General features: G+C 45.2%; 1 protein-coding gene across 1 annotated transcript; it reads left to right on the forward strand.

Annotated features, from left to right (window-relative positions):
* Nucleotides 1-67: 67 nt before the first annotated feature.
* EIF2B5 (eukaryotic translation initiation factor 2B, subunit 5 epsilon, 82kDa) lies at nt 68-9,268 on the forward strand. Its single transcript, XM_010855686.1, has 16 exons — nt 68-378; nt 1,841-1,965; nt 2,824-3,009; nt 3,101-3,278; nt 3,368-3,448; nt 3,726-3,803; nt 4,339-4,651; nt 5,565-5,710; nt 5,927-6,068; nt 6,191-6,292; nt 6,614-6,721; nt 6,858-6,948; nt 7,246-7,369; nt 8,039-8,164; nt 8,581-8,691; nt 8,858-9,268. Exons 1-16 carry the CDS (start codon nt 124-126, stop codon nt 8,915-8,917), a joined length of 2,226 nt encoding a protein of 741 aa, XP_010853988.1. The 5' UTR covers nt 68-123; the 3' UTR covers nt 8,918-9,268.
* Nucleotides 9,269-15,495: the final 6,227 nt, after the last annotated feature.

Below are 15,495 nucleotides of genomic sequence, written 5' to 3' on the forward strand. Positions count from 1 at the left end.
CTCCTGCCCTCGGCTCCACCCTCCCTTCTTTCTCTACTCCTTCGCATTTCGAGTGCTGGGTCTTTTTGTCCCTTACTGCGTGCCGTGTCAGTTTCCGTGCGGAAGTGGTGGCCGTGAGAGAAGATGGCGGCCACTGTGGTGGCACCGCCTGGTGCGTTGGCTAGTCGGGTCAACAAGCGCAGCGGCGGCGGACCGGGAGGCGGTGGCGGCGGTGGTGGCGGCGGCGGCGGTGGTGGCGGCGGCGGCGGTGGTGGCGGCGGCGGCGGTGGTGGGGCAGCCAGAGGGGCGGAGGAGGAACCGCCGCCGCCCCTACAAGCAGTTCTGGTGGCCGACAGCTTCAACCGCCGCTTCTTTCCCATCTCCAAGGACCAGCCTCGGGTGAGCGACGTGCTCGAGTGCTGCCGGAGGGCCTTGTAGGTGGCAGGGCTAGAGCAAGTTATACTGTGTGGTGAGGCGGCCTCTGGAAGGACTTGTGCCCACTCTCTTTCCCAGAAATCGGGTTTATCTGGTTAGGAGGAAGGCAGAGAGACGGTCAAAAGCCCTGATGACTACCTGACCAAGTGAGTGGCTGGAAGATTTGGGCACGCGTAGTGCTGTTCACCTCCAGATTTTGGGAGGCCCGCAGGACTAACCTTGGACCAGTGTTTGTGAGAAGCCTTCACACGAGGATTCAGTGCCTCAAGAGGAGGCTGCGCGGCTTTTGTGCTTAGGAAAAAGAGATTCTTAGGTGAAAGAAAATGTAACCTCCTTTTGCCTTCAAAAGGGAGGTCCTGGGCCTAAAAAAGGAGCAGACTAGTCTGATCCCATAGTAACAGCTGTTTTGGATCTTGTACAGTGTGCTTTTTTCTTTCCAGGTTTTGATGACAGTCAGTGCCATCTGTCAATAGGAGAACAGAACGGGTTCAGTGGCTGGTTGCCAGCATCCCCTGTATTGTCTAGACACTGGGGAATTGGACTGAGCTACTCCTAATGATTGCTGGGTTCCTCAGCAGTCCCCATTTCAAAGAAAAGGACTTACATTCTGTTTACGGAAAACTGTCTTTGACTCCCCACCCCACCTCCAAATAGTCTAATTGGCTGTTTATTTGGGGCAACTGTTTGGGATGGCTAGACCTTGGCTCTTAGAAAGAGATCAAGGAAGGAAATCTTACAGTGAAAAAGGCCTTAGTGGTGTTTTAAGTTTCTGGAGGTATGACTGATTTCTAGTGTTAGAAATCAGGGTTGTCTGTTCTGTATCAGCTTTGTCTGATGCTAAGCAAGTAGATTCTATGTTTACTGTATCCAAATTGCAACACATTAGACTCGTGTTTGGGCTTCCCAAGTAGCTCAGCTGGTAAAGAATCTGCTTGCAATGCGGGAGACCTCGGTTTGATTCCTGGGTGGGGAAATTACCCTGGATAAGGGATATGCTACCCACTCCAGAATTCTTGGGCTTCCCTGGTGGTTCAGATGGTAAAGAATCTGCCTGCAATGTGGGAGACCTGCATTCGATCCCTGGGTTGTAAAGATCCCCTGGAGAAGGGCATGGCAACCCACTCCCAATTTTCTTGCCTGGAGAATCCCCTTGGCCAGAGGAGCCTGGTGGGCTGCAGTCCATGGGGTTGCAAAGAGTTGGACATTGGACATAACTGAGCAACTAAGCACAGCAGACTCATGTTTAGAGCATGCTATAAACATCAAAGATAGGAGCCTGATTACTTTTAAATAGGAAACATAAAACTACTGTTTGAAAATACTGACAGAGGAGTGAAATTGTGGTTGAAGTAGGAGAAAGAATGGTTCTCAGAGGATCCTCACAGATAACAAGTCTTCAGACTTTTTTTTGTCTCTTACCCTCCAGGTCCTCTTGCCCCTGGCCAATGTGGCACTAATTGACTACACTCTGGAATTTCTGACTGCCACAGGTGTACAGGAAACCTTTGTCTTTTGTTGCTGGAAGGCTGCTCAAATCAAGGAACATTTACTGTAAGCTCTGCAACTTTTCTTTCCATGTTTCACCATTTTTCCCCTGGTTTCCTTAGGGTGAATGTAACTAAGGGGAAATTATGAGGGAGAAAAATGTGTCTATTTGTATCCCATTGTAAGGTCTTAAGGGCATTCTCTTCACTTAGGAGGTGAGCAGCTGAAGCTGTGACAAAGATTAAAGAACAGCATTTGAATTTTTTCTGAATCTCATAGAGTTTAGTCCCAGTGAGTTTTGCTTTTTATTTGGTGGCTCCAATATGCCAGTTATAAGAGTAACATCTTTGTTTTTCCACTAAGCTTCTAAATGTTGAGCTCTTCCTCATCTTTGTATTCCTGGTACCTAGCTTAGTACCAAGCACATAGTAAACACTTAACAAATGTTGAGTGAAATCTTTTTGAAAAAGAGTGACTCTCAGGATTTAAGGAAGCTTAGGAAATATAGGCTAGGATTAGCATGATCTCCATCAGACAGCTTCTAAATTTGATACGAGCTTTAAGAGAAAGTTTGTCCCTAGAATACTTCGAATAACCTAAGTCTCAGTGGGATTTTTGGTTCCAATCCATGTTTGGGGATTGGTCAGGGAATGGAGAGGAAATAGCCCTGCTTCTCTAGCCCATAAAACAAGATTATATACTGAAAACAAGATTTATATACATAAAACAAGATTATATACATAAGACAGTATACTGAAACCATTCATTATAGTTCATTAATCTCTTTGAAGTTGAGGACGCTGGCAGAAACTCCAAAAAAATCACAGCAAAGGAGTGTGAATGTTGAATGGCGCAGGAATAGAGAAGCCCTGCATGATCTTTATGTTTGGTTTACTCATTCCCCTCACCCCTCCCTTCCCTTAGGAAATCCAAGTGGTGCCGCCCAACATCCCTCAATGTTGTTCGAATAATTACATCAGAGCTGTATAGATCACTGGGGGATGTTCTCCGTGATGTTGATGCTAAAGCCTTGGTGCGCTCTGACTTCCTTCTGGTGTATGGGGATGTCATCTCAAACATCAATATTACCAGAGCCCTGGAAGAACACAGGTCAGGATGGGAAAAACAGTAGAGGTGGGGTTTGGGACCACAGAGCCCTAGGACTGCTTTTTTACAGCTCTCTCCTTCCTGTCCTTCATAGGTTAAGGCGGAAGCTAGAAAAAAATGTATCTGTGATGACGATGATCTTCAAGGAGTCATCCCCCAGCCACCCAACTCGTTGTCATGAGGATAACGTGGTAGTGGCCGTGGATAGTGCCACAAATCAGGTGCTCCATTTCCAGAAGACCCAAGGCCTCCGACGTTTTTCTTTCCCTCTGGTATGTGGTTATCTGGGGTCCTTGAAGTGGGAAGGTGACAGGCTTCAGCAGGAGAGATGAGTTAAAGTCCTTGTAACTTCTTCCCACAGAGCTTGTTCCAGGGCAGTGGAGATGGAGTGGAGATTCGCTATGACTTACTTGATTGTCATATCAGCATCTGCTCTCCTCAGGTGAGCTCCTCAGTCAAAGGCTGCATATCCACCGAGTAAAACTCTGAGGATATATTACCACCCCCTTAAGTGACAAGCTATATTTCTTCTCCCCCTGTCTCCCATCTGTTCTATAGCAAAGAGGTGTTGTCATCTTGACCCCAGTAGCTCATTGGCTGACTTTTTTGGGATTCTGGCCCATGTCCTGCTGTCACAGTGTCTGATATGTCTCTAGGAGGCTATGTTTGCTTCCAGAGAATAGTACTTAACCTTATCCCCCTCTGACTTCTCCACACAGGTGGCTCAACTATTTACAGACAACTTCGACTACCAAACACGAGATGACTTTGTGCGAGGCCTGTTAGTAAATGAGGAGGTAATGAAAGGCTCCCAGTGCCTCTTTAGAAGAGGGCTGTAATATTACGTCACGCTGATAACTTTTGGTTTCCCACCCCCACCCCCCTTTTTTCCTCTCTTTCTTCATTGGCTTTTTTATTTTAACCAACTTCAGGGACAATAGACCCTGCTGACACACGAAAGCAGAAGATTCATTTTTCGTTTTTGGCAGATCCCCAATACCATCTGACCACCAGTGACATGTTAAAAAATCTCAAAATCAACAAATTGATTGCTAAAAACATGACTATCCACCATTACACGTAATGTGAAAGTTTGTTTTCCCTTGGGTAGGTGGGGGGACTTTTGGTCCCGTCTCATATTTTATTGGGCTGTAGGAGGAAGGAAAATAGCTGGAGGTGAGAGGGAAGCAGTACAGAGAAAAGTCTCAGGCCACTTGGCTGTGACATTGAGAAGCAGTAGGGAATTTAAGGAAGTTAGAAGAGAATTATACTGGGGGATGTTCTTTCTCTCTTGCTTGCTTGGGTGACCTCTCTTTTTTTCTCCTCATTTAGATCTTAGGAAATCAGATCCACATGCATGTGACAACTAAGGAATATGGTGCCCGGGTCTCCAACCTACACATGTATGCTGCTGTCTGCGCGGATGTCATCCGCCGATGGGTCTACCCTCTCACCCCAGAGGCTAACTTCACTGACAGCACAACCCAGAGCTGCACTCACTCCCGACATAACATCTACCGAGGGCCTGAGGTCAGCCTGGGCCATGGCAGCATCCTGGAGGAAAATGTGCTCTTAGGTTCTGGCACTGTCATTGGCAGCAATTGTTCCATCACTAACAGTGTCATTGGCCCTGGCTGTCACATTGGTGAGTATAGGTAGGGAGGTCAAGCTGGCCATCCTAGAAGCAGGAACTTGGGGGAACCCCATGAGTCCAGAAAAGGATACAGAGGGATAGTCCCTGAGAATAAGAAACTAGAGTGGCTGCCTTAATTAAGGAAGGAACAGGGATGTAAAAACAGTGATACTTTTAATTTGTGGTCTGTGGGCCTATTATTGGGTGACTGTTCACATTCCAGGGTACCCTGTATTCACATTCAGGACCAACTGGATAATTAACATGCAATAATACCTATTTAGTACATTGCAGTTTACAAAGGGCTTCTGCGTACTTTATTTCATTTAATCCTCATAAAAACCTTGTGAGGTATTATTTATAGATAAGTTTTATAGATAATCAAAAAGGCTAAAAGTGGTTGTCCCTCCAAGGTCATGGCTCATAAGAGGCAATGCAGGTACTTGATTCTGATTATAAGTCTAGTGTTCTTTATACTCTTTAATAACTCACTTTGGTTATAAGAAAGTGATGCTTCTAATGGAACTGCCCCATTAAGAGAACAATAAGATTCTGACTTTAAAATGTACCAAAACAAAAGAGGTAGAATAATTTGGTTCTACTTTTAGACATGAGTGTGATTCTAATAAGTTTCTTGAATTCAAGGGATCTCCAGAAATCTTAAAGGTTCTCAGGTTCTTAAGTCCAGTATATAGTCAAATTTTTGTAAACCTGGTGGAGGGTAGTCAGGCTGAGCAATGTTCTAGTTTCTGGCCTGAGCTTAGAGAGGGAGAGGGAATATATGGTGATTTGGGGATGGAGTAGTAGAGCTGGATGGGATCTCTGTTGGTGTCAGTCAGCCCCATTCTCCACAAATGGTCTGAGAAGTGGTCTGGTCTGGAATTGGAGCCATGGGTGACCAGGAGTGTTTCCTGTCCTGAGCCAGGTGATAATGTGGTGCTGGACCAGGCCTTCCTATGGCAGGGTGTTCGAGTGGCTGCTGGAGCACAGATTCATCAGTCTCTGCTCTGTGACAATGCTGAGGTCAAGGAAAATGTTACACTGAAGCCTCACTGTGTCCTCACTTCCCAGGTAAGACCTGCTCCACATGGCACATAGGCCACGAGCTGAGTGGTGGTTATGCTGAGCCAGAAAGTGCCTTATGTCCACCAAATCCAGCCTGAATTGAAATTCCCAATCCAGTGGTTTCATTTGCTTTCTGCTTGACTTAGTAAAGTCACTTTCCTTTGCAGTACTTTTCCCACGCATTAATGGATCTGTGCCACCCACTCCTTTTTTCTCCTCCAGGTGGTAGTGGGCCCAGATATCATGCTACCTGAGGGCTCAGTGATCTCTTTGCACCCTCCAGATGCAGAGGATGATGAGGATGATGGTCAGTTCAGTGATGATTCTGGGGCTGACCAAGAAAAAGAGAAAATGAAGCTGAAAGGTGTGAGACTCAGCAGGTGTGGGGCATCTGTGTGTCTCTCTGCCCCATAGAAATACCAGTGTTTCCTCCTAAGGGGTTGGTGCTTCTCCTGGGCCCTTGCTAAAGATCAGTGTCTTTTCCAGGTTACAATCCAGCAGAAGTTGGAGTTGCAGGCCAGGGCTACCTCTGGAAAGCTGCAGATATGAACATGGAGGAAGAGGAGGAACTACGGCAGAATCTATGGGGTGAGCTAGGCCTCATTCCTGCCATGCACCATCTAAATCAGATTATTTTGAGGGAGTTTGAACACTTCAGAATCAGACTGGCAGTGGTTTAGTCCCTAAGTTGTGTCTGACTGTTATGGCCCAATGGACTGTAGCCTGCCAGGCTTCTCTATCCATAGGATTCTGCAGGCAAAAATAGTGGAGTGAGTTGCCATTTTCTTCTCCAGGGGATCAGAATCAGACTGCTTGTTCATTAATTTGTTCATGCAGACAGAGCAGATACATTGCTCTCCGTCAATGGCTCTTCCGTTTTCTTTTTTCTTACCCCTTCTGGATTCTCAGGACTCAAAATCAACATGGAAGAAGAGAGTGAAACTGAAAGTGAGCGAAGTATGGATTCTGAAGAGCTAGACAGTCGGGCAGGCTCTCCACAGATGGATGACATCAAAGGTATGTGGCCAAGGGAGCAGTGTCTGGGACAAAAGAGGAGAACATCCAGTTTGGTTGGGCATAAAGTGAGGACTGGATGATTTAAAGCATCCTGGAAAAATATTGGTCCATGAACTTATTCTTGCTTTGATTTTAGTGTTTCAGAATGAAGTCCTGGGAACCCTGCAGCGGGGCAAGGAGGAAAACATTTCTTGTGACAATCTAGTCCTGGAGATAAATTCTCTCAAGTAAGAGCAGCCGCTCCCTATTCTCATCTTCTCAGGGTAATTCTAGGTGGTGGAGGTTCTCTCCTAATTCTTCCCCAAATAGGAACATGTTCCCTTGACATCGCAACTGGACAAGGCTGGTAGCATTTGAAACAGGGAGAACATTGTTCTAGCCTCAGCATAGACTTCTTCCTTCCAAAATCCTCCCTTTCCATGTTGCATCTGACTTCCTCTTACCAATGTCCTGCCAAAGTCATAGTTCTACAATATGCTGAAAGGGCCAGTGAAGGCCCTGGTGTCACCCCAGTGTCCCCACAGGTATGCCTACAACATAAGCCTGAAGGAAGTGATGCAAGTACTGAGCCATGTGGTCCTGGAGTTCCCACTGCAACAAATGGATTCCCCGCTAGACCCAAACCGCTATTGCACCCTGTTGATTCCTGTAAGCAAAGATTGAAGCTGGGTACAAGGGGTTGAGTGGAGCCAGGTATACATTTTGGGGGCTTGGCTTTAAAGGAAATCAGGAGTAGAAGGTCTTACGGGGTATATGTTACTTGTGGTTCCTTTCTCCTTGCCTCTGGACACAGATTGGGTTCTAGAGCAGGTTTGGTTGTCCAGGGGAGTCAAGTTAGTTTCAGTAATGAGTGGCCTTTGAGATTCCAGTATTCAGGTGGTATTCAAAGGCATACCCAAAATGGACTGGATTGTCATACTCTGACTGAAAATGATCTGACCCAGAATAAGGTGAACATTTAGACTGGGAACAGATATTTTGAGGCAGCCTGCAGCATCTGACCCCCTTCACCTTCCCTAGGAAATTTCTTTTTCTCCAGTCCTGCCAGCAGCTCCCAGGTGCCTCTGACATAGTTCCACAGAGCCTGTATAATCTCTTGTCTTTTTTAATTTTTAATTTTGTGACTTGTGGGATCTCAGTTCCCTGATCAGGGATTGAGCCCAGGTCATAGCAGCAAAAGTACCAAATCCTACCACTAGACCACCAGGCAACCACCTCTTGTCGTGAAAGACCCATGTTATCATGATTGATTCTCTTTACTGTCCAGGTCTAGATGCATGCTCAGGAATATATTGCAGCTTCTCCTCTTTCCCACAGTTGCTCAAGGCCTGGAGCCCTGTCTTTAGGAACTACATAAAGCGCGCCGCTGATCATTTGGAATCTTTGGCAGCCATTGAGGACTTCTTTTTGGAGCATGAAGCTCTTAGCACTTCCATGGCCAAGGTGAATACCACCCCAAGCCACATAGTCCTGCATTTACTTTGAAACAGGCTTTGGTGACCTCCATGGAGACACAGTATAGACTGACGTGAATCCATATGGAGTTTGGTTAATAGCGTCATCCACCTGTAGTGTTGTGCTCATTGCTGGGATAGTACAGCTTGGAGCCAAGCTAGTAAGGCAGCCATTTGGAGGTTGTCCTGGGAATGTGTGGAGCGCTACAGTTACAGAAGTCAGACCTGTCCCAGTGTCAGAGTGAACAGCTCACTCTTGTCTGTTTTGGAGCAGACTCCACAGTATATAGGAGGCAGCTGAGGGCCTGGTAGGAAGCCACTAGATCTTGCTGCCTCTTCCTCTGTTATCCATTGTATCTTGAACCCTGCAAGGCCCCTGAGACCTCCTCTGCTGGCCTTCTGTAGGTACTGATGGCTTTTTACCAACTGGAGATCCTGGCTGAGGAAACAATTCTGAGCTGGTTCAGCCGAAGGGAGGTAACTGACAAAGGCCAGCAGTTGCGAAAGAACCAGCAGGTGAGTCAGGCTGCCTTCCTCTCACTGCAGTCGTTGTCTGGTTCCCTGGCTCCTGGCCCCAGACTCCAGGTGGTTGGTCCCTGGGCCTCTGGTTGGTTATCCACTAAGGAGAACAGGAGGGTTATGTGAGTCCCCCTCAGTAGCTCTCCACTCTTCTTCCTTACAGCTGCAGAGGTTCATCCAGTGGCTAAAAGAGGCAGAAGAGGAGTCATCTGAAGATGACTGAAGTCACACTGCCTGCTTCTGTGGGTGTTGTTGATTAACCTCAAGGTTTCTGGGCCAGGACAAGTGAGAGATTAGTTCAAAAGGATGAGTGACCACCGTCTGAACTGAGACTGGAGCAGAGGCTGGAACTACAGTATTCTTCCCACCATCAGCAACCATCCTGACTGGGGAGTGGGGATGAGGGAAGTTGGGCTGGATAACAGCTCTGCCTAAGGAGGAGCTAAGCAGGCCCTGCGGTTAGAGGAAGACCAGAGGAACAGCTTTGTCCTCTGGTTCCCCTCAGGGAATAGCAGAGAGCAATTGGCCCTCTCTGCTGCTTGTATTTGTTAATATTAAAAAAAAAACAAAGAGAGGGGTATATTTGCTTTCTCTCCAACTCTGACTGATCAGCCATTGATGTGACCAAAGAGTTCTGAACCTCTGATGCAGTAGTAGCCTTTCCTTAACCACCTGGTGGAGAGGGAGAAGAGGGGTGTTGTGGCCACTAGATGGTACTGTGGTGCCTTGCTAGTTGACCATTGCCATTGTCATGATAGTGGAAGGGCTAGATTCTTTTCCAGCCTTTGTGAACCAATTTGTGGTCCTGGAGTGGTGTGCCCAAACCAGGTTCCATAGAGAGTCCTAGTCCAAACACTTCTTCAGAGGGTGATGATACCAAGCATATGTAAAGTCCATTAGCCACCTGCCAGTCCATCACATGCTTTGTCCAGTTGATCCAGTACCACTGTCAGGTAACAGGGCTACTCTTTATCTTCAAAATAAGGGAATTTGTTCAAGGTCTCATGACTCTTGGGGGATAAAGTTAAGGACTTGATCCTCGTCCAGAATTCTTTTTCCTTCACCATTTTCAGTGTCTCAGTGAAGGGAAATTCCCCCCAGATGCAAATACAACCTCAGGCCAGCAATGGATATTCTTAAGAACAGAGGAAGATCTGAAATGGGCTGTCCCCTAATATGTGTTATTTTAGTTAATCTTCTGGAGAAGGCAATGGCACCCCACTCCAGTACTTTGCCTGGAGAGTCCCATGGATGGAGGAGCGTGGTAGGCTGCAGTCCATGGGGTCGCTAAGAGTCGGACACGACTGAGCGACTTCCCTTTCACTTTTCACTTTCATGCATTGGAGAAGGAAATGGCAACCTCAGCCCTATGAAGTAGGTCTTATCCCCATTTTCCGATCAGGAGTCTAAAGTTCATAGAGGTCCCATAAATAGTAATTAATAGAGCAAGGTTTTGTTATTAGACTCTAGAACTGGAGTTTGTCAGGTTCCAATATTGTCTGCTTTAACTTAGACCATGAGACATGCCCTTCTGTCTTGTTTTATTGAGTTTTTTGTTGCTTTCCTATAATCCTCACTCTGTTAACACTTAACTCTGGCAGATGTCTCTGATAACAAGTGGCCCTCTTGGACATCAAATAAAATAGTTGCCTTTCTTCATTTCAATTGGGTAGAAAGGAGTAAGCTGAGGAAGGGGATACTGAACTGTGTTCAGGAGTGTGAAGGGGCATTACTCAGTGTTTCTGAAGAGGGAGAAACAGGGTGGCTGAGATTTGGCTTAATTTACTTTTCTTATTCAGTAAATCTCAGTTTCTGGGTTCGATCCCTGGGTTGGGAAGATCCTCTGGAGAAGGAAATGGCAACCCACTCCAGTGTTCTTGCCATGGACAGAGGAGCCTGGTGGGCTACAGTCCACGGGGTCTCAAACAGTCGGACATGCTGAGCAACTTCAGTTCTTTGTCAAATATAGGACCTAGTGAATAGAAAGCATGTGAAGGTTATAGATGGATCTCATAGGGGCAGTTAAGTACAAATAACTGTAGAGTACCTCTAATTTATACCTAGTGGGTGGCAGAGATCAGAAGTGGCCTGTAGAACTTTTTAGAAGGAAGATATTCCTTCTAGTTTGGGTGCTTAGGGAGAAGGCTTACAGGATTGTGACACCTGAGTGGCCCTAAAAAAAAAAGTAGAAGGGAACATTATAAGCAAAGCAAAGGGTTTCCACTTGAGTATGGCAGATTGAACACATGGGCTTTTTACTCCCTCCAAAACCCCTTTCAAATGTCAACAGAGGAATTTTTCGAAAAAGGCACATGACTCTATGACAAGGAAAACAAGGTGACAGCAATGAGTGAGAGACATCAACATTTTGGAAAAAAAGTAAATGGAAAGGTGAAAGTTGAGCTAGCAGAGCAGAATGTGATGGGCCCTACCTGCTGAGGTGGTTGTTAACAAGAAGCAAATCAGTGTGCCCTTCTGAACCCAGAAGAGGCTCAGGAGAGGGGGTACGGATTGGGGCTGAGAACTGGGGTTGGGGGAGAAGGGAATCAGAGATGTGTATGAGAAAAAGCCCCCCAGGTCCTTTATCTGATCCAACCAAGTGATTACTCGTATTTTCTCTGCGAGAAATAGGAGCTTTAGTCTCTGGAGAAATGGTGGGGAAGCAATTTTCAAAGAACTACTTATAAAGGTTTCCTAAACCCAAAGGTTGTGAATTTCTAGACTGACAAGAGTCAGTGAGTGCCCAGCACAATGAACAAAAATAGCACTGTGAAATCTCAGAACCTTAGGGAAAGTATAAACCTTTAGAACCACTGGATTTAATAGGAGACATGGTGGGGATGAGGAGAGGGCAATGGCATCTCACTCCAGTACTCTTGCCTGGAGAATCCCATGGACAGAGGAGCCTGGTAGGCTGCAGTCCATAGGGTCGTTAAGAGTCAGGCAGGACTAAGCGACTTCACTTTCATGCATTGGAGAAGGAAATGGCAATCCACTCCAGTATTCTTGCCTGGAGAATCCCAGGGACAGAGGAGCCTGGTGGGTTGCCATCTATGGGGTCGCACAGAGTCAGACATGACTGAAGTGACTTAGCATAGCACAGCATATGGTGGGGATGAGAGTGAGGGGCTAGATTGAAAATGAGGAATAAAGTGAAAGTATATGAGTGTCAGGACTCTGAATGTCAGCACAACTGACATAGCCCCTAGGCCAAAACAATTGCAGACAAAAGGCCTACAAATACTTACATTTTTGTTTCAAAAAAAAAAAGAGAAATCCATCTTTCCCCCACTCATCACCCTACAGTGATCACTTGGTTGGATCAGATAAAGGACCTGGGGGGCTTTTTCTCATACTCATCTCTGATTCCCTTCTCCCCCAACCCCAGTTCTCAGCCCCAATCTGTACCCCCTCTCCTGAGCCTCTTCTGGGTTCAGAAGGGCACACTGATTTGCTTCTTGTTAACAACCACCTCAGCAGGTAGAGCCCATCTCATTCTGCTCTGCTAGCTCAACTTTCACCTTTCCATTTAATAAGCCCTATACATGGACAGAATTTACAATTATGGAATGCCTCACTGGCTCCCGGCAATTAGCCTTTTAGTATTTCACTCTTAAATATGAATAGACCATTAAGGGCCACTGGACACAACTGAAGCGACTTAGCAGCAGCAGCAGACATTGGAGGAAACTTGCAACATGGGTAGAGATCAAAACAAAATTGAAACCAAGGAATTCACAAAGTAGCTTTCTGAAAACTTTAGGGAGGAAAATGCTATAATTCTCAAAGCTCAGAGAAGATATTGTGTCTTTGAATAAATGCTATGAAAAGGAAAAGTTGGAGAACAAAAGAATTCTTAGAAATTAAAAAAATAGGTAAATGAATTTTTTCCTACTGGAAAACTGGAGGAGTACAAAACCAAATAGGAGGGATATTATACTACGTCCATCCTTATATACTTACTGAGTTTTTAATTGTGAATATTTTACCTGTACAATTAGATAGGGGAAAGGTTAGAAATAAGAAATCTTGCAAAAAGGTGAGATCATTTAAAAATGGATGATAAAAAAGGATCAATCCAGAAGGTCCAACATCTAGCAGGAGTTGCAGAAACAACAGGAAAAAAAATGGTAGTAATGTTACTAAATAATTCAAGAAAGTAATGTTGAACTTCTAGATGGGAAGTGCTCACCCAATGCCTAGCACAGTGAATAGCACCAAGGCATATCACCAAGAAATTTGAGAATCCCCAAGGATAAAGAGTACTTCCTAAAGACTTGCAAAGAGAGTTAAAAACAAGTCCTGTACAAATGCTTAAGAAAAATTAAGAGATCAAAGTGATCACTTATAGCAACACTGGAAGCTAGAAGACAATGGAGTGACTCAGAATTCTGAAGGAAAATTATTAATACTTGAAATGCAGAATCATACTCTCTTCAAGTTTCTCCCCAATTAAAAATCTTTTTTTCAAAACTTTTTATTGAAATATAGATGGTTTACAATGTTGTGTTAGTTTCAGGTGTACAGCAAAGTCATTCAGTTTTATACATATATATACTTTTTCAGATTCTTTTCCATAATAGTTCACCCCAAATTTTATTTCTCATGCTTTCAAGGGAAACTACCAAAGGATGTGTTTTAATACTATTGAGGAGCAAATTATTGAGCAAACGGATCCAACACAGAGGAGAGGTAAAGAGGGTTCAGAGAATGATGCAAAGAAGTCCAAGGCTGAGAGCTGTTCACAGACTGAGACAGCCAGCAGTGCGGACCAGAGCAATGGAATGGAAGGGTCCAGAAAAGAAAGCCAATGGGTTATCTAGTACATTTAACTGAATTAGTAAAATACAAATTGAGAAGCTATTAGATTATGTGGAAAGACTTAAGTACACTATATAAAAAAGCAAATGCAAGAGCAAGGCAATGATTAATGCCAGAAAGAAAAGTTGGAAACATTTATAGTCAAAATGTCAATGCTAAGTACTATATTTTCTTAACCAAAATCCTAAGAGGTTAGGGGAGGTGGAGAAAAGGTAAATCCATTCATCAAAATTGGAAATCAATAAACAATGTCTAGAATGCATAAATCAGGGCTTCCTTGGTGGTCCAGGGGTTAAGAATCCACCTGTCAATGCAGGGGACATGGATTCAGTCCCTGGCCCAGGAAGATCCCACATGCCTTGGAGCAACTAAGCCCATGCGTCACAACTACTGAGCCCATGTGCCTCAATTAGAGAAAGCCTGTGCACAGCAATGAAGACGCAGCACAGCCATAAATAAATAAAACTTCTGAAAGACTCACAGAATGTATAAATCAAGAAGTAATACGAGCTTAAAAAATGTACACTAGGGTGAGGGTGGGGAGGGAAATGAAACAGGACTGCTGTTAAATGTTTTCTTAGTATTTGTCTATGCGTGCATATTACTTTGATAAAAATTTAAAGGGAAGATGTGAAATGAAAATATATTCAGTGTGTGAGCAGGGGCTGACAAGTAGGTTGAACAGATTTAAGTCAAAACTTTATTAGACAGGATACAATGAAAAAAAGGCTGTAGAGGTTAGATTATAGAGAGCTTTGAATAGCAAGCTAAGGATATTTGGAAAGTACTGCAAAATGTGGAGAGGTTTCTAACCTGAAGAGGTATCTGAAAGGTCCTTAATCTTGAAATGTGTATTTGGCAACAGTATACAAAATGGAGTGGGAGGAGCCCACACTTGTTACTGTGGCCTAAAAGGACCTATGTGGTCTGGTCCCAGCCTACCTAATTGACACTCATCTACCACCATCATTGTAGTCACAATGACCTTCTTTTTGTTCTTCAAATTTGGCAAGTTTATTCTTGCCTTAGCCCTTATGCTTGTCTGTCCCTCTGCCTAGAATGCTCTTCCTCCGGACCAGACCTTCTTATAGCTGCTTCCTCACTAGTTCTACGTCTTCAGGCAAATGGAAGAGGCCTTGTCTGACTGCCCATATTACTGTTTCCCCTGTTACTATCACATCACTCTGTTTTACTCTTTTTCATAGCATTTGTCACTCTGAAGTTATTTATTTACAAGCCTGTATGCTGCTACAGTCCATGGGGTTGCAAAAAGTTAGACACTACTGAGCGACTGAACACTTTGCCTCCTTCCAAATGAGTGAAGAGCCTGAGAACAGCCTTATCTGCCTTGTTTTGCTCTTTCATGCAGTATGCCTTGCACATAGTAGGCATTCAGTATTTATTAAACAAGTTACCTAAAGCTTAGGCATGAGGAGATCTGTTAGAAACGATTATACTTAGCCCTGGCTTGAGACTTTATGTCCCAGTCAGGCAGGCATCTTCATACTTAAGCTCATTCTGCATTCAGTCCATTTATTAAATCACTACTTCACACTTAGGTACTGAGGTTACAAGAAGGAATCAGAACTCGATCTTGTTCTGTCCTTAAGCAGTTGTCGGGTAGACTCAATGACAGCAGCTATGCTTCTCAGCAGACCCTAAAAGACCAGGTCGATGAGGTCTCTATCCTCCAGAGATACTTGGTCAGAACCCTTTCTCTGGGAAGCAAAGCAACCCCTACATTAACGCCTCCCTAGCTGCAGAGGAGCAGCCGATCCCCTTGGGTCCAGAGCCAGGGCCTTGAAGAGTCCGGAAACCCGGCCATCCTGGAGAGATCTATCCATCCAGCCCCTGGGGGCGTAGGCGACCGCCGCCACGCTACCCCCGGGCCTGGGACCAGAGCGCAGGAGCCGAGCCTGGTGGGTGGGCGGGTTGTCCGCGGGTCCGGCGGAGAGCCAGGCCATCTGCCGCGAGGCCAGA

The sequence above is a fragment of the Bison bison genome, unplaced genomic scaffold (genome assembly GCF_000754665.1).
Source record: "Bison bison bison isolate TAMUID 2011002044 unplaced genomic scaffold, Bison_UMD1.0 scf7180017864367, whole genome shotgun sequence".
Lineage (NCBI taxonomy): Eukaryota > Metazoa > Chordata > Mammalia > Artiodactyla > Bovidae > Bison > Bison bison.